Source organism: Elaeis guineensis, chromosome 1, assembly GCF_000442705.2.
Source record: "Elaeis guineensis isolate ETL-2024a chromosome 1, EG11, whole genome shotgun sequence".
Classification (NCBI taxonomy): Eukaryota; Viridiplantae; Streptophyta; class Magnoliopsida; order Arecales; family Arecaceae; genus Elaeis; species Elaeis guineensis.
Window position 1 is genome coordinate 123,272,605 of NC_025993.2, and position 21,681 is coordinate 123,294,285.

A 21,681-nucleotide genomic window follows, 5' to 3' on the forward strand; every position below is an offset into this window, starting at 1 on the left:
TTGCTAACCCTCACCTCTGGCTTTTCCCAAGGAGAAAATATGCCTGCATCCTAGCAGACCTTGCTTTGTCATGGCTTCGAGTTCATTACGTGCTGCGGCCCATGAACAAAGGCAAATGACGGCATATTTGTAAATTATCAAGTAGCACCGGGAATAATGAAAATCCTCCCAAGCCAACAATTCCGATTATATTTAGTGGATCAAATGCTTCTAAAAACCCTAAGAGTGATTATGCACGCCTAAAGTTACTTGAAGCTGGTCCGCCAATTCTCTTTGGCTGTGCTGCAAGCTACCAAGTTGAGGACTCATGATTTTCTTCCAAATCAAATGGATTGGGGTACAAAGCTCTGCCTCCAGGTTTACAGAATCACAAATGAGATATTTTAAGAAGCTCAACAGGGCCTCGCATGCACCAATCATTTTCCAGGCATTTTTGCAGCCATCACTAGTTGTCTGAGAAGGATCATCTCATCCAAGGATGACAAGACTTGGCACTTAATACTGAAATGGGGAACAGAAGACCCGCAACAATAAGCAAACAAATACCCACTAAACATATGCAGTTTAAGATACAGAATCATAATCTATAGTCCACAACAGTATGGTTTGAAGAATTCTTGCTTTCAGGAGTGGCACCTTTTAGGAGACAACCAAGATGAGGTAACGCTACAGAAAGCAACTAGCTTTAATATAGGAACATGTTGAACCAGCATCACATGGCATTGTTCAGTCAGATACTCCATTGTCACTTCACATTAGCTAATCCATCAACATAGAGGGCGTACCCCTTATTTCCAAACTCATAAAGGACTAGGACAATATCACTATCAGATAGCAATTTGTGATAAATAATATACATCTTTAAATGGTGGCTTGATCTCTGGAACTACACTTGCACCAGGACAATGGAATTTACCATGCATCAGCTTAAGATCATCCATGCATGGACTTCAGTTATCTGTATGGAAAAAGTGATGTCAAGCTAACGAGTGATGCTTCAAATTACCAGAGTTCTATCGGCTACAACGGGGCAACGCCAATCTGTGGTGGATTGAAACCATATTTTCATTAAGCAAGCAATGGTTCCACAAAAATAGACCGTCTAATCATTGGAGAAAGAGAATTGAGCCTGCAGTGGTCAAATAATTTCCAAGCCAAAAAAAAAAGTCTTCATTGCATCATCAAAACAGTCAGTCCATTGAGAGTCTTTCTGCAGCAGAACTAATAAAAGTTTTCTTCATTAATCTAAAACTGAAGTCAAAGAACAAAAGCACCTAATACCAAGTGACAGAGTAGTTGCACAGCAACTCCACATTCAACTTCAGTTTGGACAGTAGACCAACTTAGATTACCTGCAACCACCTCTCTCCCAAGCCTACCTTGATATACAAATCTAAGGGTATAAATTCTGACTGCATATATGCAGCTGGAAATTATAATGACAGTTACTGCAGAGGTGAAGCAATTACCAGAACAAAAATATCCTGTAACACAAACCCACAGAACACAGAACAGAACGGTTGTACCAAAAGGCTCATGTGGAGAACTAGTGGCTGGTCTCAGAGGTTGGAGCATAAGAAAAACCATCCTGCGAGGCAGTAGCAGTAGCAGTAGCAGGGGCAGTAGGTACACCAGTAGGTGTGAAGCTTGCATTTGTAGCTGATGATAGATTGGCTTGATACATAGCAGGATTGATCAGAGGGGCAGCACCATTTGAGATGGGGATCGCTGCAGCACCTGAAGCTGGAGGTGGCAACGTAGGAGGCCTAGGAAAGTTGTTCATTTGCATTGGCAGAGAAGTTGCACCAGGTGGTACACCAGTTGGAAAAACAGCTGGAACATTTGGGGCAACACCATAACCTGACAATGCCAACACAAATAAAATCATGTTGATGAACAAATATGCACACCATATTCACAGTTGATGGATGTACACAACCCATTAATTATACCAGTGAAGATCATGTATGAAAAAATAAATAATAATGAAAAATTTGTGAGAAAAGGTGTCTGAAGTCAGATTCGAGGAAAGAAACCAGAATGCTTGTACAGCTGAAGAAAGGATACCAAAATTTCCTTGAGATGCATAATCTTCTTTTCATTCCTCAATCGTAATGCAATTTTCTCATCTCATCAAATAGGTGCTCAATAAAATGTTTGGATCCCATAAAATTACTGTATATAAAAATGAATTTCAACAAAACCCAAACATAACTTACCAATGGCATAGACAATAAGGACATCATTGGAAAGAATACTAAAAGCTCCACTAAACACCAACCATTTTAAAATAATAGCAAGAAATGTCTGAGTTCATTAAAGGATTAGCTCCAATGCCAACTCATGTCAAAAAGAAACTTAGACATTAAATAATAAATAACTAAAGGATTAGCTCCAATGCCAACTCATGTCAAAAAGAAACTTAGACATTAAATAATAAATACCCAAATTGAGCACGCCACAATTGAAATCAAACAAAATGCCACACCTAGCCCTTCCAATTCGTACATCAAAGATTGTACCTTAGCTAGACTAACCCTTAATTCAAACTTCAACTTATTTACCAGACCCGACTCCAACCCGGACCCAACCTACCTAACCCAACACTAGTTAGGTTCAGGTTAGGCAAGTGAGACCTGCTGGGGAGTAGAGTCATGTTGCTGAACCGATCAAGTCATGTTGCAGTAAACATGCAGAATCTATCAGGTCACCATATAATATACATCAAATATATAGTTAGATCAAACAAATGTATAAATTCCTTAATTCCATCCCTTCCATGAGAGTGAGCCTTGGCACAATAGTAAGGTTGCTCTACCGTAACCTGATGGTCATAGTTTCAAAACATAGAGAGAGTCTCTCCACATGTCGAGGTAAGGTTGTGCATATTTGACCATGCCTAAACTCTGCAATAGGAAGCTGATGCCCTAGGCTGCCCTTTTCTTAATTCCTCCCTTTCCATCTTCCTATCTCCTCTTTTCCTTGTTCTCTCTCCCTTTTCCTACCCTCCTTCCACTACCCTCCTCAACCATCTCCTCCGGCAAAGTCCAATCCCAAGACCATCACCCTTCACTCTTCTCAAGGATGACTCCAACAGCAAGATTCACACCACCAACTACAGTGGTAGAGGGTAGCAAGATCTGTTGAACCATGCTAGACCAGCCAATTCAAGGCATACAAAACCAAACTAATCGATTACCTGCGTAGTTCATTCCCTTGGTTCGAAATAGAGGGAGAGAGAGAAGAAAGGAAAAGGCTGTGAGAGAGAGAGAGAGATGGGAGGGGCTTGAGGAAGGAAGGGAGAGGGAGGGATGAAGGGCCGAGAGTCTCTCTCTCACCCCCCCCCCCTCCCTCTCTTTTCCTCTCTCTCTCCTTCTCCCTCTCTCCCTTCCCTCTCCAGCTCTCCCTTTGTCGGTACACCCCGAAAAGACACAATACGGACCTGTATCGTGCTGAACCAGTTGTCTGCCACCACTTCATATGGTAATTTGGCAAACCTTGAAGGACAGCATCGCCATCAAGGTCAGTGGGAGCCATGAATCCAAGTTTTGATGCTAGATAGGGTTGTTGTTGGCATGAAAGCTAGGGATAGGATCAAGCTTAATCAGGTTGCAGCAGGGGGGCTAGCAAGAGGATGATAACAATGTCAGATCAGGACACTGCCGACACATGGGCCAATAAGAGGGCGAGATTAATGCTGCATCTAGTCAATGTCGGGCTAGCATGTGTAAGGTCAGCACCGGAATGGGTTTTAACAGCACAACATCAATAAGCCATCTGGAATTGGGAAGTTGTGGCCATAAGAAATAAGTTACCCAATCAGCAGGTTGGATGTAGGTTGGCATAATCTATCTCACCTACTACAAGTGGGGTCATGTTTGGCTTAAATTACTCAAGCATTGACATTGTGAATAGACTCCTATTATAGGCTTTATCTTTACTTCAAAGCAAACTCAACTGTATGTTCCCATGCCACTTCTCCCACCCAACACCCTCCCCCACCCCCACCCCCAACCAAAAAAAAAAAAAGAAAAGAAAAACGAAGGAAGAAAAATCTTATCATCATCAATACATATAAGAGCCATTTAAAAGAAGCATTATCCTTCCAATAGCATCAACCTTATCTTATTACGAAACCTTCATTGCTATTTGTATTAATTATTAATAGAAAAGCAGCCTGTTGAACTCCTATTGTCAAATTTGTAAATTGAATTTCACCATGCTACACTAATATGTTCCTGGAGAACTAATTCCAAAAGATGGTGCAATCAGATCTCATTTGATGGCATTGGGATACATTTCCTCTCTTATTCCAAACATGCCATGCAGTTGGTCTGAACACAACTGTTTCAGCAGAGGGTAAATATTTGATGATATAACCAACAAGGAAAAGAGTACTACCTTGACTGTAATAGAGGTACTTCAGTCTCCAGAGTTGTGATGATGACTTAATAGGTTCTCATGATGAACTTAAAAGTATTCAAGTATGTCAACGCTGAGAAAGGATTTGTAATCAAAATGAAACAGGCAGCTCCAGGAGACCTATCCAGTCAATGGAAAAGGTGATTCTAGTACCATTAGCCAACTTTTTTTTATTTTGTGGTTTTGCCCTAAGGAAGGTGGATTGACGATTTAGTAGAATAACTTTATTTCTTAAGCTTCTATATTTCTGTATTTTGGAGATGATTCCCACAAAAAGCAAAGATGAGATTCCATTAGATTGTAACTGTTAGTAAACCAAGTAAAATAGAATGAGATTAATTTGTTTTCACATTACTCCCTGCAAAATCAGGCCTTCATTTAAACTAAGAAAACCCAACCAAGATCCAAAAAAAATCAGCAAGTATGGTCGCACCCTCAATCAAGTGGGGCAGATCTTCAGCAAGGACTGAAGCAAAAACCACAACAAATTGAGAGACAATGAGAAAATAGATGTTCTATTTTATTTCCGCAGAAATAATTTTACATCATATCTTCCATAACTCTAAAAATTGACCAAAATGATTCCAAGGGCCAGACAAAATACTCTCCTAACAAAAGATTTCCAAAGACTATCTCAAAATGGTTAAACTCGTTTCCAGTTAGGCCCAACACAAAAGGCCATTGGCATTCAAAACACAACCTTCGGAACTCCAAAGCATTTCTAAGCCAACCTATTTACTGAAGTAGGACTTGTAAATACTAGTCCTACTTAAAACAACACTTATACACCCACAAACAAATAGCCATATGAATAAGTTAAAGAACTACCAGACAATGTGGAAAAGTAACCAACTTCCAGGGAATTCAACAAAGACCCACCCAATAACAAACTAACAGAAAATAAAACCCTAAATTAAAACAACTAATGTAAACCTAATCTATGATCTATCAACATGAAGGAAGCATAGACACTTCAAATCACATGCCATATCAAAAATGTATGGGATACCGATACTTGTCAAATACTTTTCATATACAAGTCTGGTACTTGTGCAGAGTATCTGACTTGTCAAACTCAAAAGAACACTCTGGCTGCTTTCCGGATGCAATCAAGATACTTCATTGATACCTCCAAATATGAGGGGGATGGTGCTTGCTTTCTTTTTCTTTTTCTAAGTTAAACTTCAAATGGTGAATAGTCAGTTTTGTCATCTATGATATCAATATTAAAATTTGAAGTATGGACTATGGTCTATGGGTTTGAAACTTTGAATGATGACTAATGCTGGCCTTGCAAAATTTGATGCTATCATACAAAATATGGACTATGTCAATTTGATAATCTGTTATGCTTTATAGATGCTTTTTAGTATACACATCTATATATATGTGTATGCCCATGTGTGTATAATTAATATTTCTACAAATATATATCCATTGATGCATGTATCTCTCTGTGTGTGTGTGTATATCGATTGGCATGCTAGCTGTATGGTATCCTATTTTTCAAAGGCTTGCCGTATCGGCATATCAGAATCATGTCATATCCATATCTCGTATCTGAGTCCGTGCTCCATAGATCAATATCATATCATACCAATTTGAGTAATTGTGATAATATTTTTATGGTCCATTGCAATTCTCCACAGCAATCCTTTCATGTAGTCATTCCTACTTTTTAGGAGCTATTTCTTGGCTAGCATGAAGATCATCTAGACAACCTATCATTGAGGATTTTCATGTACAACTCCAGAAAATCCAGACCGATCATATGATTTAGATGGAGCACAATTAAGCTCATCCAAATGCTGATGCCTCTATATTAGCTTACAGACTGTAGAGTACATTATGTAGTAGAGGTGATCAAAACAATGCAGCGATCACCATTTCTGTTTATTATAACCTTTTCCCTGATGCTTATGCCTTTATTCAAGGTAATGTGTCCAAGGTCTACACATCAGACCTACTAATACCAAATGCCACGTTTTTTTGTGTCATGAGCTCAAATAGGCCCTTTATGACTAGTTTAAGCAATATACCCTTAATGATAGATTCACAAAGTGTTGTCATGAATTGCTCTACTTAATGGTCTCCATGTGTTTTCACCTTTTCTTGGTTGTACAGACATTTAATGCTGGAGACCAAGTGCTCCCATCAGTAAGGCATGAAGAATGGCCAACAGAAACTCCAACATGGCAAGTCTTGAGAAGATAGGATAGTGCTCAATATAGATACAACATGTGGCAAAGATAAGAAATTGGTCTAAGGATAAGGTAAGGGTACAACAGTTAGACCTTTTAACATATATAACCATATTATCTACGAAAAACACTGATTTTTGTTTATTTTCTTGAAAGTTCTGCCTTTTGAAGCATTCCATACTCTTTACATGGTTCTTTTCCTCTCTTGGTTATGCAAACATATGCAAGCTAAAAATTTGGGAATTTAGGCATTGAACCTACCCAATCCTACTTGATCCCCAAACAAACATAACGTAAAAATATCTAGAACACATCCAAGAAATATCTCAACCGCATCAAAAGTATCTTCAATAGCATTTTTCCTAAAGTAAAAAATAAATGGATATCACCTTAAGTATTAGACATGTAGCAAGCTAACGTATATTCATAAATACCAAACATATGCTTTATAGCCAAGGATGTGAGGAAATATGAATACCTATCATCCTAATACATATCATCATGACTGATGACAAGCCCTAAAGAATCCTATCAGAATAATAGCCAATGAATGGTCATCTCAACTTGATATTATCTTGATCATTCTCTTGATCCACCATAGTTAGTCATCATTGTGGTAATCTAGTACACCAATCCAATTTGGCTCGTTCATATCATATTTCATTTGTATATTCTCCAATACATTCTTGCCTCTCTGCCGGATTATTACGCTTAAGGGCTGTTCGCTTGCTTGCAATTGGACAAGTTGCAGTTTCACTTGCAGCAATTAAAACTGCAAGCAACTAATGCAGCTGTTTGGTCACCTCAACTTTATAGCAACTTGCAATTCCAATTTTAAAAAAAGAAATAAAGGCATCCAAAGTTGTATTTGGCTTTGCAGTTAAAATATCAGAACTACCAATTGCAACTTAAGTTACTAATCCCATCAGACCATCTAGTATAATCTCACCCTCTCACTAGCTTAATTTAAATGCACTTTACTATTATGTGGTGTTTTCATCACTTAATTATCACAATAATACATATTATAATAATATATAATATTGTTACAATATTACATATTACAATAATAAATATAATTATCATAATATTAAATGTTTTTCATAACAATATATTAATATAAAAATTATTGTGTAGCATTGTAAGTCACATAAATAGTTAACTATTATTATTATCCCGATTATAATGCACTGATAGAATTATTATATCATAATGATTCTGTTTATAATCTACATATGATGATAGCTATTATGTAACAATTATTAGCTACTATCATAATTACAAAATATATATTTATTATTACAACAATATATACAGTTGTTATTCTATCAAATAATTTTTATAATAGTATAAATAATTACAAATAATAATTATTTTTAAAATATTTTAATAATTATTATACAGCAATATTACAAATCTACTACTTCATGTTACAAGAGTAAGATCATGGTCTGCCATACCACCCCATACTGTCCTGTATGGCGCATACCATACCGTACAGGAAGGCAATTGGTACGAACCCCACTTAGAGTTAGTACAAACCCCATACCGAGGCTACCGCCCCATACCAAAGCATACCAATCTGTATCGAGATGTACCGAGATAAAAATTGAGAAAAATAGTTTATGAGCTATTTCGGCACATAATACTTACCATACCATACCAACCATATCGTACCGAATCGGTAAAGTACCGATACGATATCCAATACTAAGATAGCGGACCTTGAGTAAGATAGTTATAACAACATTACTTATTATAATGATTCTTATCATAAATGTTATTACGTTATAAAAATAATAGTCATTACGAAAACATAATGATCACTATAAAAATATGTATTTCATATTAAAATAATATATCTACTTATTATTATATCAAATAATTTTTATAATGATATAATTACTAACAATAATTATGGATGAAAAATTACAATAACCATTTCATAATAATATCAATGTCTTCATAATAATTATAATAGTATAAGATTATTATCGTATACAGATTCTTATTATATTTTTATTATCATACCATAAAGTAGCAGCAATTATTATTATATAAGGACCATTATTATATGCCTATTAATTTTTATGATGTTTAATACTACAAACATAACTATTCTAATATATATATTTACAATTTCAAATAATATGTTGGATAATATAATTATTGTGTATGATAATAATATAATAATAAATATTCTAAAAATGTATACTTATAGTTTCAAATAACATTTTGAATAATTTTTGTAATTATGGCACAATATTATGATAATCATAGTACAACATTATGATTACTTTATAATTAAACTTATAATATTAAAGTTTATCATTATCATAATGACTCATATTATAATGATTACTATACAATATGATTATGATTTCTAAACCATTATATATTGTTATTTAATTATTACTATATACTAATACATCATTATGCTAATGTAAATATATTATTATCTTTAATATTGTACCTTGGAAAATAGTGTATAATAATATTATAACTATATTCGACTATATATCATATCATAATGTATAGTATATAATAAAATCATAAATATTGTATATTATTTATTATTGTAACGATATAATGATTTTTATATTATTATTATTATAAACATAATCAAGATTTTACATCCCAACAAGATGAGTGGCGTCCTGGCTGTCCCATCTCATTCTTATAAGAAAATGAAACTGGGATAGGATTAGGACTTCGAAACCCATCCAAGCAGGGAGACTAAGAAAGAAGGAAAAATAAAGAGAAGGAAGAAAAATAAAAGGAAGAAAGAAGAAAAATAAAAAAAAGAAAGAAAGAGAGAAGAGAAAGAAAGAAAGGAAAGAAAGAAGAGACTAGAAGAGGAAAAAGAAAAAAAAGAAAGGAAGGGATACGAAAAGAAAAAAAAGAAAGGAAAAAATCAAAGGTAGAAGAAAAAGAAAGAAAAGAAAAGAAAGAAAAAAAAAGAAAAGAAGGAAAAAAGAAAGGAAGAGAGATGGAGAATATTTAGCAAGATACATGATTAGGACCACTGTCGGAATGGGATAGGACCGCATGGCATCGCATCCCATGGAGAAACCAAGACATCTATTCCACAAGACCTAAAACCTTGAACAAAATAATATTATTTTACAAAAATCCATAAATATTTATAATATATAATTTATTTATAAAATATAGAAAAGTTCAATAGTCGGCCACCTATTGACCAACTATAATAAGAAATAAATAGTTCACCCTTCTACGAGGGTCCCTATTCAGTCATTTACAACGTTAAGACACCTTGAATATCACACGACCAAATCAACTACCTTGAATATCACACGACCAAATCAACTACAAGTGGTTTTGCAATAGTCAACAAAGACAACCAAACATAAACAATTTGTGCATCCGCAATTTGAATTGCAACTGCAATTCAAGCTATAGCAATCGTTACTGCAAGTAATCTAATGGCCCCTAGCAAACAATTCAATTATTTCCATGAAAAAAGGTAGTCCGCTAAGACGGTTTCACTTATGCTATTTACATAACTTACAGATTTCATGAAAGTTCATTTTACTATACACCTCATTCATCTCAACCATTTGTCTAGCTGATATAGAATAGTCCAAAGAAAGGATATGTATGTATTTACACATATACATATATTATATATGTGTGTGTGTGTGTGTGTAAGAAAAAAAAGATGTACTAGAAATAAAGCATGCGTTTTCATCAAAGTCAGCTATATTACACTATAGAAGTACATAAGAGTTATCCATCCATGCAATGTCCAAACAAAGGATGATTTTGACCAAAAAATGATTAGAAGAAATGAAAGAAGAAAAAGGCAAAGGGAAATGATATTTGTAAACTCACTCTGATTTTGACCAAAAAATGATTTGAAGAAAGGCAAGTAACAACGAAGGAAGAGATGAAAGAAGTGAAAGGGCAAAGCGAAATGATATTCGTAAACTCACTCCAGGATATAGGAATCACACATATGGTTGAAGGCCTCCAACGTCCATTGTGGAATCACACCGCAAGACAAAAAAAACTGGCTTCTTTGTTCACTCATAAGCTGCACAATTTCTAATTACATAGTCTCCCTATAAAATAAAAGAAACCAACTCTGACTTCAAACTCCCTGAAATACCCTCTATAATGCACCCAATTATTGTAGCAATAAAAGTACTGTGTGCATAGTTCCATGACAGAAATTCGGCCCATCATATGGCCAAATAGGATCTAAGATCATATAATGCTAGTGCTTCATTCAATATAACCCACCAAAAAACTAAAAAAATAACCAAAGATGAATGAAAAAAACAATAGATTGACAACCCAGATTAAATCCAAGGAAATTTCTGTACTGGAGCCCTCCACTGCATCATGAAAAGTTCCTGCAACTCCACTAGCTGCAAGCTTTTGATCTTTCTTATTCATTTCCTTGCATGTTCAAGGTGCACAAAGAAAGATTAGTCTATTTCTATATAATTTGGAGATTGTCCTGTGATGATTCATACAATCCATAGATTGCCAAGCCCCACCACCTTTTCAAACAGGTGTCACATTTGCCACTGTTTGTCATTAAAACAAAAGCATGATTCAAATACCAAAAGTTTGTTCTGGTAACAGTTAAATAGAATAGTTTGGCTTCATCTATCACTTATCCATAGAAATATGTCACTTCTATATATATCCAACCCATGGAGCAACATGTCCACTTAATTAACAAAAGTCCATTCACTCAAAGCATGTGTGGTCACTCATGCAATGCAGAAGTTAACCTCACCAAACCACCTTGCTATGCAACCTGATATACTCTTGGCAGACATTGGGAATCATCTATCCAGGCAGGGAGATAAACATTAAACAAGCATGGTACTCCTAAATAAGTTCATCTTATATTTGCTTAAAGCTTAATACTTGCTTTAAGAACTTATGTGGAGGATATTCTCCATTTCTGCAAATGAGTTTATCCTAATATAGGAACCAAGGACTATACAAATTGACATATATCCAATAGCCAACAGCATAGAAACCAAGGAATGCAATATTGTATTGAATCACTCAATTCAGTTGGTGTTGTAGTGTGCGGACCACAAAACCGGATGGTTTGTCCATTCAATGCAGGATTTTGCTGGAACCCGCATGAACCAGTCCTTACCAGGCCAAACTAGGAGGAACAGCTTGCAAGTGGTTCAGCCCATTAGGGGCAATGTACCAGTTCAGGGCCTCAAACTGGCAAAGAAGGGGATCCAGCACCCTTTTCTCCCTCTGCTTCAAGGTAAGAGAGAAGATGAGAGGTTAACAGAAACTAAAAATTGGAAGCTTAAGAACCTTGAAAATAAAGAAATATATATTTTCGTGTACTGGTATGGTCCGTGCAGGACGAGACCAGCATCATACCAATAGGTGTGGTAGGGCACCAAGACTACAAAGCATGTTAGAAACCCCTAGCTTTTATGCATCCCATTTTCACAAAACAGTTCACAGTATTTGGAAGCATGTCAGATCTACTACGAGTCCTTCCACCATGAAGCTTAGTATAACTTTCCATATACAACTAGGAAACTACAAACTTGTGGTTCTCAAACAAGCTTCCTTACATTGCCATGCATGTTTGTCATAGCAAAAAAAAATATTTTACTTGAATTATCATACATTTTGGTGCACGCATCATGACTTACATCCATAGATTGTCAACCCCATCCCCCCTCTTCCTTCTCCCCTCTCTTTTCACATATCTCCACATTACACGTTGAGCCATCATACATCTTGCTTCATACCACCTGTTGCATTGAACTAGTGTGTTGATGTAGATGATTGGTGGTAACTGAGCATAACGCAACTATCTGAAATAAATATTAGACCTATGCTTTTTCTTTAAATCTGAAATTCTTTCAGTTTTGCACAAAAAAGATGTATATATGGGTCTAAATCCCCAATCTTGAGGCAAATTCTCCACTTTCAAAAGAAATTTCAAGGTGGAGAAAAGAAGTGGCATTAAGAAGATAATCAATACTCTAAATAATATTTCACAAATACTAGAAAAATAGAACCCTTGAGGCCTTATTTACGATTTTATGTCTTCTGTAACCACCGACCCATAATAAAATGTTGTAGGGTTCATCATATAAAATAAAAAATATATGGAAAAACTGAAATAAGAAATTATATTTGCTAAGTAGAGGCCTGCATAGGGTAGTCGCATCCTTCTCCTTTCTCCACTTTTTTATTTTTCGCCTAAACTTTGTCTCCTATTTTTTTTTCTTTTCTCTACTTCTCATATTTCTTTCCCTATTCTCTCTCTTTTCCTTCTTTCCTTTATTTTCTATCCTAACCAAGTTGGTGCTTGGTAACCTGATGTCATGACTTCCTACTTTCTAGTTACAGCTTCCATCCCTCACCAAGAAGTTCATGCACACCTTTCACTCACTCTCATTTGTAGAGCCAATGTAGATGCCAAGATATTTATTAGATAATCCTTTTCATGACCGGTCAGCCCTCTTTCTACATGAAAAGAAAAAAGAAATGGAATTCTAATCAATTAAAAAATAATAGCCCAAATCAAAACAAAAATCTCATCTTCAAGATCTTTCAGTTGTTGTCAATCTTTGAATCTTACATCCTTGATGATGACTGACAAACATCTTCCACATATCAGTCATCAGATGACAGCTCATTCAATGACCATTAAGGAATTGTTTGCCCACAACATAACAAAATTGATGACTCTGAAGAACTAGTAGGAAATGGATCATGGAAGTTTCTAAGCTCGATCAAGATTATCAAACAAGCAAAAATCTTCTCAAAGGCCAAATACACTGGCCAGACAATTGATAAATAAAAATGGTTGGGTTTGGTGTTGCTTCAACTGTAAATCATTGAAGGCCTAATCTCCTGCCATAGAGTATATTACAGAACTACAATGCCTTTTTTTCATGCTTCTGCACATCATCACCCTTGGTGATACCTGTCATGATAAAGGCTGCTTTGCAGAGAGAAATAGAGAAACAGGATGGAGCTTTTCCTGAAATGACCTTGAAGGCTTGAACCCTAGCTGAATGAAGCATTCTATAGCCAATTGACAAAATTATGCAGTTTGACTACGAAACACTCAATTTTGGACTGGTACAAGCTTGACCTAAGCAAATTTTAAACTAGTGAGGTAGACTTGACCCAGTCAACAACATAATTAATATCAGTTGGTGGTACCAAATGATATAACTTTAAAGTCTTGCTCTTGAAAAATTTCAAATGAGTGAAATTTACTTAGATTGAACTGAATGCACATTTATCTACTACTTTTTGTAAAATAACACAAAATGCTTCTTTCCATGCAGTTATTTTGCATTTGAAAGAAAATTCTCAAAGCATGATCCAGCTTAATCACAAAATAGTGACAACCAGATAATCTAGAGTATTTCAAACATAAACAAATGAACATTTACATTTCTCAAATCACATAAGTAATATCAGCAAAATTAAAATATACAGGAATCCAAAAGTTTTAATCTACGTACCCACAACTGGGCGTGGCAAAATAGGAGGCCTAACTCCTGGTAGTGAGGTCATCGGTGCCTGAGAAGTTGCTCCAATAGGCAAGATAGGTGGGGTTAATACAGGAAGACGGGGCCTCTGAGGAGTTCCTGGGAGAGACATCAGGTGTTGGTTAAAAGTTGCACCCACTTGTTGGAATGCTGCAGCCTGCCCAAGATGCTCTTTAATTCTTTGATCAATTAAACTCTGAGTTTGTTGCTCCTCAAATTGTTGATAATACGAACGCACATTTGCCTAAATGAAGCACACCTTCAGAATGACCATAGAAAGTGGGAGGAAACAATTAAAAATTAACAAGCATTAGAACCTTGTGTTTGTAGCCAGCATTGTGTTGTTTTCTGACAGATGGCTGCACCATTAAGACTGTTAGTTAGAAAAATGAAATATAGAATCTCTCAACATACTAGATATACGATGACCAAACGCTGGACTGCGCCAATATAAAGCCTCAGTTATCTGGTAGTCAGAAAACTAATAGAAGCTAATAAATGATTAATGATAGCAAGCTGGCTAGAATATGGAGTGATATTTTCACTTTGCTCCAAGCTGAACATGGGAGAAAAAACATAAGCTTGGTAATCCTTATGGAACACATTGCAATGCATATGCTCAAAGCTAGAATAAGAAACAAAGAAAAACTAGAATAAAATGCAAGCTCAAAGTTATAGAAACGCCATCTATTCTAATCATAAAAGCAATGGAGAAAAAAGACAACTAAAACCAGATACCAACATCATATATGCTACTGGCTTACCATTTGAATAAGCATAAATCGCTCGAGAACCCAAAAATAATAATTGTCGCCAATAAGATGATGAATGATAAAAATTATTGACAAACAACAAAAATAAAATCAGGATTGCTAAAAATACATAAGTGATGATTCAAACTGCAAGACCCCATTCATAATACTAAAATAAAACTTAGTCCAAGGATTCAGTGTGAATTTAATAAGAACTATTCGTTTGAATGGATGAAGAATTAATTCCTTATAAAATTGATGATTGAAGTGATAAGTATTTGTCTGCTTAACTGCATTCTTTACAGGATAACTTCTTCCCAAATCTTCATCAACAAGGAACACTTCATCTCGTTCTCTCAATTTTTCAATGTTCACAGCCTTTTTGACATTTATTTTTCAGAGATAGGTTATATAATTAAGTATATGATTAGTTTTGGACTGAAAATAGTATACAACTAGAGAAGATTAAATCCTAGCAAAAATGCTCCAAATGAAACTATGTGGCAAGAAAAATGCAGTCTGCAAGACAAGACTAAATAGCAATACAAACGGAACACCAACATACTAGGGAAAACTGCAGTGAAACTCCATGGCCTGGCTAATGTCAAAACATTCACCTACTGTCAAAACCACTCTGCAACTCTAGTGCCCATATCAAACATTCCATTAGTCCTTTTACGCCAAAAGGACTTGCAATGGCATGTGAATGACATTTTGAAACAAGTCACTTAAATTTCCAGTCGGTAGAAGTCATTCGTACAGTCAGTAAAGTCATTAGTATGAAGAGGATAACAAGGACTGCACCTCGTTTGCCTCCAGCCTGGATTAAGTGGACAACTCTTACAAAAGTTAACTGAGAACAGAGATTATTTTTTGGTGGTTGGTTGGGAGGGGTTGTCCACCTTTTCTTTATTTATTACAGCAGAAGCAAGTTGGCTTAACAAGAGCTATAAAACACTATAATAAATTTATTGCTAATAAAAACTGCACGCCAATATCTACAAAAGGCCTTGAAACTTTACATGAGTATTCACAGTCCAAATGGATTTCTGCAAAGTCCTAGAAGCCTTCTGTCTAAATGAAACCGTAAGAGATTTATTGATGAAAACATCTGGTTCCTGCTACCTCCGTCCTCCTGAAATTTTATTTTGTCAAGATACAAATATCTTTACCATAATAAACCAAACTGACATTTTTATCATCACCCATCTCCTTCACAACTGCAAGCTGTGTGCTCAAGTCTTTTCTTGTTGAAAATAGATATAAAAAAAGGTTCCTCCAACTACTTAAACTCTCTCTCATCCAATTTTCTCCCCAAACAATCAGTTCAAGATATCTGGTAGCCCTGAATACTAGCACTATCAGAACGTCTGACACATTAAATAAATAGCATGAAAGGATTGAGAAAATCAATGCATTTATACACCATCCTGCTTCCCAATAGAAAAGTTCCTCCAGCTTCTGAAATGGCTTCTCCATAATCAGACAGACTTCCTTGTAGATGAGATAGGGCAAAACTTTACTTGACAACCATTATTGAATCACCACCACTTACCAAAAAAAAACTGATTTAATTCCTTATGAGAACAAATGCCTTCTTCCTCCTAAATGTTTACAAACACTCTCCAGACCAGTAAGAATAAAACTCATTCACAAAAGTGCAGGTATTTATCTAATTGATCAAATCCTATAGTAAGACATAAAAAGGCTTTGACCTGTTTAAATGATAAAGTATCCATCAGAAGCAAAAAATAAGGCTTCTAATTGTTCTAATAATTGATAAACTGTGTAGTGATATTCTATCTAAATCCTCATAATACTTTTTAACTTCTAGTATTTTGTGATCCTTTTCTTTGGAAGAATGTTTCTACCTTTTAGATCATACATGTTCAACTTGTTCAAATTTATTCATGATTTATATGTGATTTTTTTGGTATAAATCACCGATTTTGCTGCACCAATTATGCACTCTAGTATATCACTCATCAAAACCAACTTTTTCTAGTGCTTAACCCAAAACCACATCAAATACAACAGTCCTAGAGGATTTGAGCATGCATTATGGTACTCCTGCTCTTGGCAGCTCTATTTTTTTTGGATTCTCACAATAGAAATGCCAACTAAAGGCTTGACCGTGAAGAGCTGCAACATCCATGCACAACTCTGACCCGTAGAGTACTTCTGCTGCAGTAGTCTGCAACAAGGCTTCTCTATGCCATCATATTGTCTTGCTCCTCAAGCTGAGTTTTTTTATGAACCACATCACTTCCAGAGTCATACTTCACTTTACAATGTCATCAATTCCCGCTGCTCCACCAATGTGTTAGTAATATGTCATGGCATGTTTGTTTTTATATACAAGAAACCATGTCTAGTACTATTGTTTCTCAGACACCAGGTCATGTCTATATTTATTTATTAGGAAACCATGTCTAGCACTATTGCTTCTTTAGGTCCTCTCGCTTTGACTTACCAACATACAAGGACATCACCCAATTACGAGGATGAACCTCATAATAGTTTTGAGCATTGCAACAGATCATATACCTGAATAGCCCTTCACTTAATATAAATCATAACTTTCTCTGATAATATTGAAAGATTCACAAGAAAGCAGTGGTATGTGAGATTGGCACGATACACATGAATTAGAAGTCAACCTTCTTGGCTCATAAGAAGAGAACTTCAATAGGCCCAAGAATGTCTGAGGAAGCGATGTTGTTCCTCTACTTATGCCAAATATATCAAACTTTGAAAAAAGTTTTCCCTCTACCTGTGCTGGAAATGTCAAACATTGATGTCCAAACTTAAGAAAAAAATGTAGAAGCAAGTCTACTTGTTGACACTCATCTCAGCAAAAATTCAAATCAAATCATCCTTAACTGCTTCTTCAACTAAAATTCTAAAGCTTCTAATCATTTACAATGCAGCAAGCATCAATAAACTGCCGCAATGAAATCCTGATTGATGGAAACTCTATGACCTAAAACAGACTTAAAACCTTATATTTCTATTATCTTTATTATGTTGAATTATTTTATCGAAATCACCTTTAAACATCCTCAAGTATGCCATTTATGTAGTCCATCTCTTAAACCTAGAAGTAAAAAGAATTTAAAAGCCTTTATTGTTAAAGAAGAGTGTCATAAACAATAAACAAGACCTTGACCATGAAATGCAGTTGTTAAACACTGATCGACAAAATTACATCAATTGAAGAAGCCACTGCAATAACTCATGAATTCTTAAAAGTATCATCCACCACATGATGGAGGCCACTTAATTAGTCCTTTACTCTCACAAATAATTGTAACTTCTTAAGGTATGCATAAACTTGCTCACAGCAACTTCCTCTTTACAACTAATAATAACAATTTGTAATGTTATTTGATAATAAATAGCTTCTTAAGCATATCCCTACAAACTAGGCTACTTCAAGGTCCAAAGGAAAGAAGAGCACCAATAACTGCAAATGAACATGATTCAAATCAAAACACTACGGACCACTTAGATTTTCCTCAAGAATTGGCAACATTTTATGGAAGGAAAACTTAAAAAGTGATGTAGAATGGGTGCAGCCAGTAGGTACCATGACCAACTAAACTATGCCAAGCATCGTAGGAGCCAAGGGATTCGCAGGCAAAGACTATAATGAGCTAATACTTGATTTATTTCCATTAGGGTCAATCTCAAATTTTAGTCAGGTTTCCTTATTTGCAGTCTCGCATACTTCTTTATTGTCGAGTTCTATTTCGAGTATAATTTTGTATTCGGTTTAATACCCAACATAGAGTTAGGGAACCATGTCCTATAAATGTGTGTCTAATTTATTGTAAGGGATAGCCTTTGAGACATTAATAAAATTCTTTTAGTATTTCTTTCACCAAGGATTCTTCAACCCGCTTTTCTTCTATTTGTATGTTAATCTTTGAAGGGTAACCTCATTGCTCAAATCGCCACTTCAAGATTACAGAAGAAAGAAGAAAAGGTAAGATAATCCTTCTTTAATTTATCATATAGAATGCAACCAACACATCAAAAGAAGAACAACAAAGAGGGAGAGATAAAAGGTGGAAAAGGCCCCAATGTTACCACTAACAAGCCACCTCAAAAGGCAAACCAACAGTTCGTTTCACTATCTTGCAAACCTTTCTAAAATTTCTCTTAAACTTCCATAACAATATATAGCACAACCAAATGTTAATAATTTTTCACCACTCCGTTAGAAAAGAATCCATGCAACCCACACATTATAGTTAAATGTTGAAGATATGAAAACTATCAATCAAAAATCAAAGAAACCTAAATTGAAATAGGTATTAAAAAAATCCATGAAAAGAAGAAAAATCCAAAAGCAACATATAAAATAGAAAATAATTGATCCTTGGCATTCCAAAGGCAATGTTCAAGACAACAATGAACCGCAACGCCATAAAATCTTTTCAACCAGTTACAAACCAAATACTTTGAGGATATTATTTGCACCAAGAGGTGATACCAGAGAAAAGCCAAACATCGAGAATAAAACAAAAGATAACAACAGGAACGGTAACTTAGAAAAATTAAGGAAAGAGGAGAAAATAAAAAACTTACTGAATCGTGCGTGAGGTAAGTGTCGCAATAATCGCAGTAGTATCTGAAGAACAAAAGGGAAAAAAGAGTTACAGCATGTTAGAATTTTTTGGACGAATGATTCGAAGACATGACAATGAGAGAAGCAATCGCACTACCGAGGCATGGCAAGGGGCACCGATCGAGATCTTTCTTTTGCGATTAAAGGGAGAGCGAACGGTACACGAATCGAGGGTTTGGGAGACAAGCGCCAAAAAGTGAAACAACCCTAGTTTTATTTTGGGGTGGCGACGCCGACGCTGGCGAGGCCGGCAGAAAGGATGCTGAGAGAAGAAGAGGCAGCAGTGCGCGATTAGTGTTCCGGCGGCGATCGTCAGCGGGGAGAAGCGCCAAAGGAGGGGTTGATGGCAAAACGGAGGATAAGTGCGTCGGCTACAGACAGAGAAGATGTCGAAGTCTCTCGATCTGGCCGTCATGAATCCCGGGTCCAGGTAACCTCACTCCAAACGCGCTCTCAACGGTCGGGCTGGAAGTAGGGTGGCAATCGGACCGGATAGGATCGTAAATGAGCTGGATCAAAAAAATTATTAATTTAAATATAATTTATTTATTAAATAAATTATTAAATTTAAATTTGATTTATTTATTAAATAAATAATTTGATCCGATTCGATTTATTTAATTTATTTATTAAATAAATTAAATTAGATTAAATAAATTAAATATATTAAATAGGTTAAACAGTTCGGATTAAATGGATCAAAAACAAGTTAAATAAATTTTAAAGAGATTAAATGAGTCTTAAATAGATTAAACAGGTTAAACAGATCGAGTTAAATGGGTTAGAAATAAATTAAATAGATTATCTGGCTCAATCTAATCTGAATATTAAACGAAATAAACAGATTAAACGGATCATATATCTACAATCCAAATTCGATTCAATTATTAAATGGGTTAAATGGATCAATCCATTTATGATCCAAATTCATTTAGTCTAAACTCAAATTTATTTATCGCGGAACAAACACAAATCAGATTGACGAGTCAAATCATATTTTACTAGCTATAGTTGAAAACCTACGTTACACAAATACGTGGCCCACGCAATGCGAGGGATCACTTTTTATTTAAAAAATATAAAATTTTATAAAATATTTTTATAAATTATATAATATTTTATTTTATTAATAAATATTTTTATTAATTTTTAATAATATATAATTTTACTAAAATATTCTTAATATTATTAAATTTTCAAAATATTTTAGCATAAATTATTATTTTAATAAAATATTTTTAGTAAAATACTATTAGTATTATTTTTCAAGTAGGGATAAAATAAAGAAACTATGTTAATATGTATCTTTCTTATAAACTCTTTAGGTTTTTTATTGGTAGATAATTATAATTTTGTTCGTGCATATCTTTGTAACAGTAATTAAATTTTATAAAAATATATAAAAAATTAATAGATGGACGATAAGGTTTCTTTTTTATGCATGTCTTTTCTCCTTTGTATGATTCGGTAACAACCTTGGAAATCTGATGGCATTGGGCTGTTCTTATTTTTCTTTTTATGCTTGATTTTCTTTTTTCTATAGGCTCCCTTTATAAAAGAGCAGCAACATAGAGAAGACTGGGCCACAACACAAAAGGATAAGACAGTGAAAGAAAGATATAGAGAGAGGAGATGGTAATTAGAAGATTTCAAAAGTATTAAAGAGAATGTAGATGAAAAGTTTTGAAATTTGAGAAGGCAGACGATGAAAAGAATCAAACCCTTGAAAAGTAGAATAATTAAAACACAAACCCCTCTCCCTCTCTCTGTCCCTGTTGAAAATAAATAAACTTAATTGTGCTTTGGATCGAGAGATGTTTTTTTTGTGTTCTCACATCTTATTTCAAAAGAAAGTAATGGAATTAGAAAATTAAATTAATGTTATCTTGTTATTAGCAATGACTCTTGGTGTTTTCTATGAAATGCACCTAGAATTTCTCTCTTTGTATAAAACCAAAGTGTCATTCATAATTATGACTCTTGGTATTTTGTGTAGAGGGTAGTTGAAGGGTTGTAAAATTATCTATATAAATAGATGTATTTGAGTCACTTTGAGTCAAGAGAGTTGAAGGAATATCAAACAAAGCTAAAGTTCTCTTCTTGCAAAAATCTCTATCATCTTCATTTCTTAGTAAGAAATA

At 34.9% G+C, this 21,681-nt stretch overlaps 1 protein-coding gene across 1 annotated transcript; it reads right to left on the bottom strand.

Annotated features, from left to right (window-relative positions):
- Positions 1-1,207: 1,207 nt before the first annotated feature.
- On the bottom strand, positions 1,208-19,980 carry LOC105038883 (U1 small nuclear ribonucleoprotein C). Its single transcript, XM_010914803.3, has 5 exons — positions 19,638-19,980; positions 19,501-19,543; positions 14,473-14,514; positions 14,129-14,399; positions 1,208-1,860 (listed from the first exon to the last, which is right to left on the bottom strand). Exons 1-5 carry the CDS (start codon positions 19,643-19,645, stop codon positions 1,547-1,549), a joined length of 678 nt encoding a protein of 225 aa, XP_010913105.1. The 5' UTR covers positions 19,646-19,980; the 3' UTR covers positions 1,208-1,546.
- Positions 19,981-21,681: the final 1,701 nt, after the last annotated feature.

Excerpts from the sequence above, each read along its gene's own strand:
- LOC105038883 (XM_010914803.3), bottom strand. Across the intron at positions 14,400-14,472 it reads ATGCTGGCTACAAACACAAG|GCAAATGTGCGTTCGTATTA; the intron begins GTTCTAATGCTT and ends TGCTTCATTTAG. Across the intron at positions 1,861-14,128 it reads TTTGCCACGCCCAGTTGTGG|GTTATGGTGTTGCCCCAAAT; the intron begins GTACGTAGATTA and ends TGGCATTGTCAG.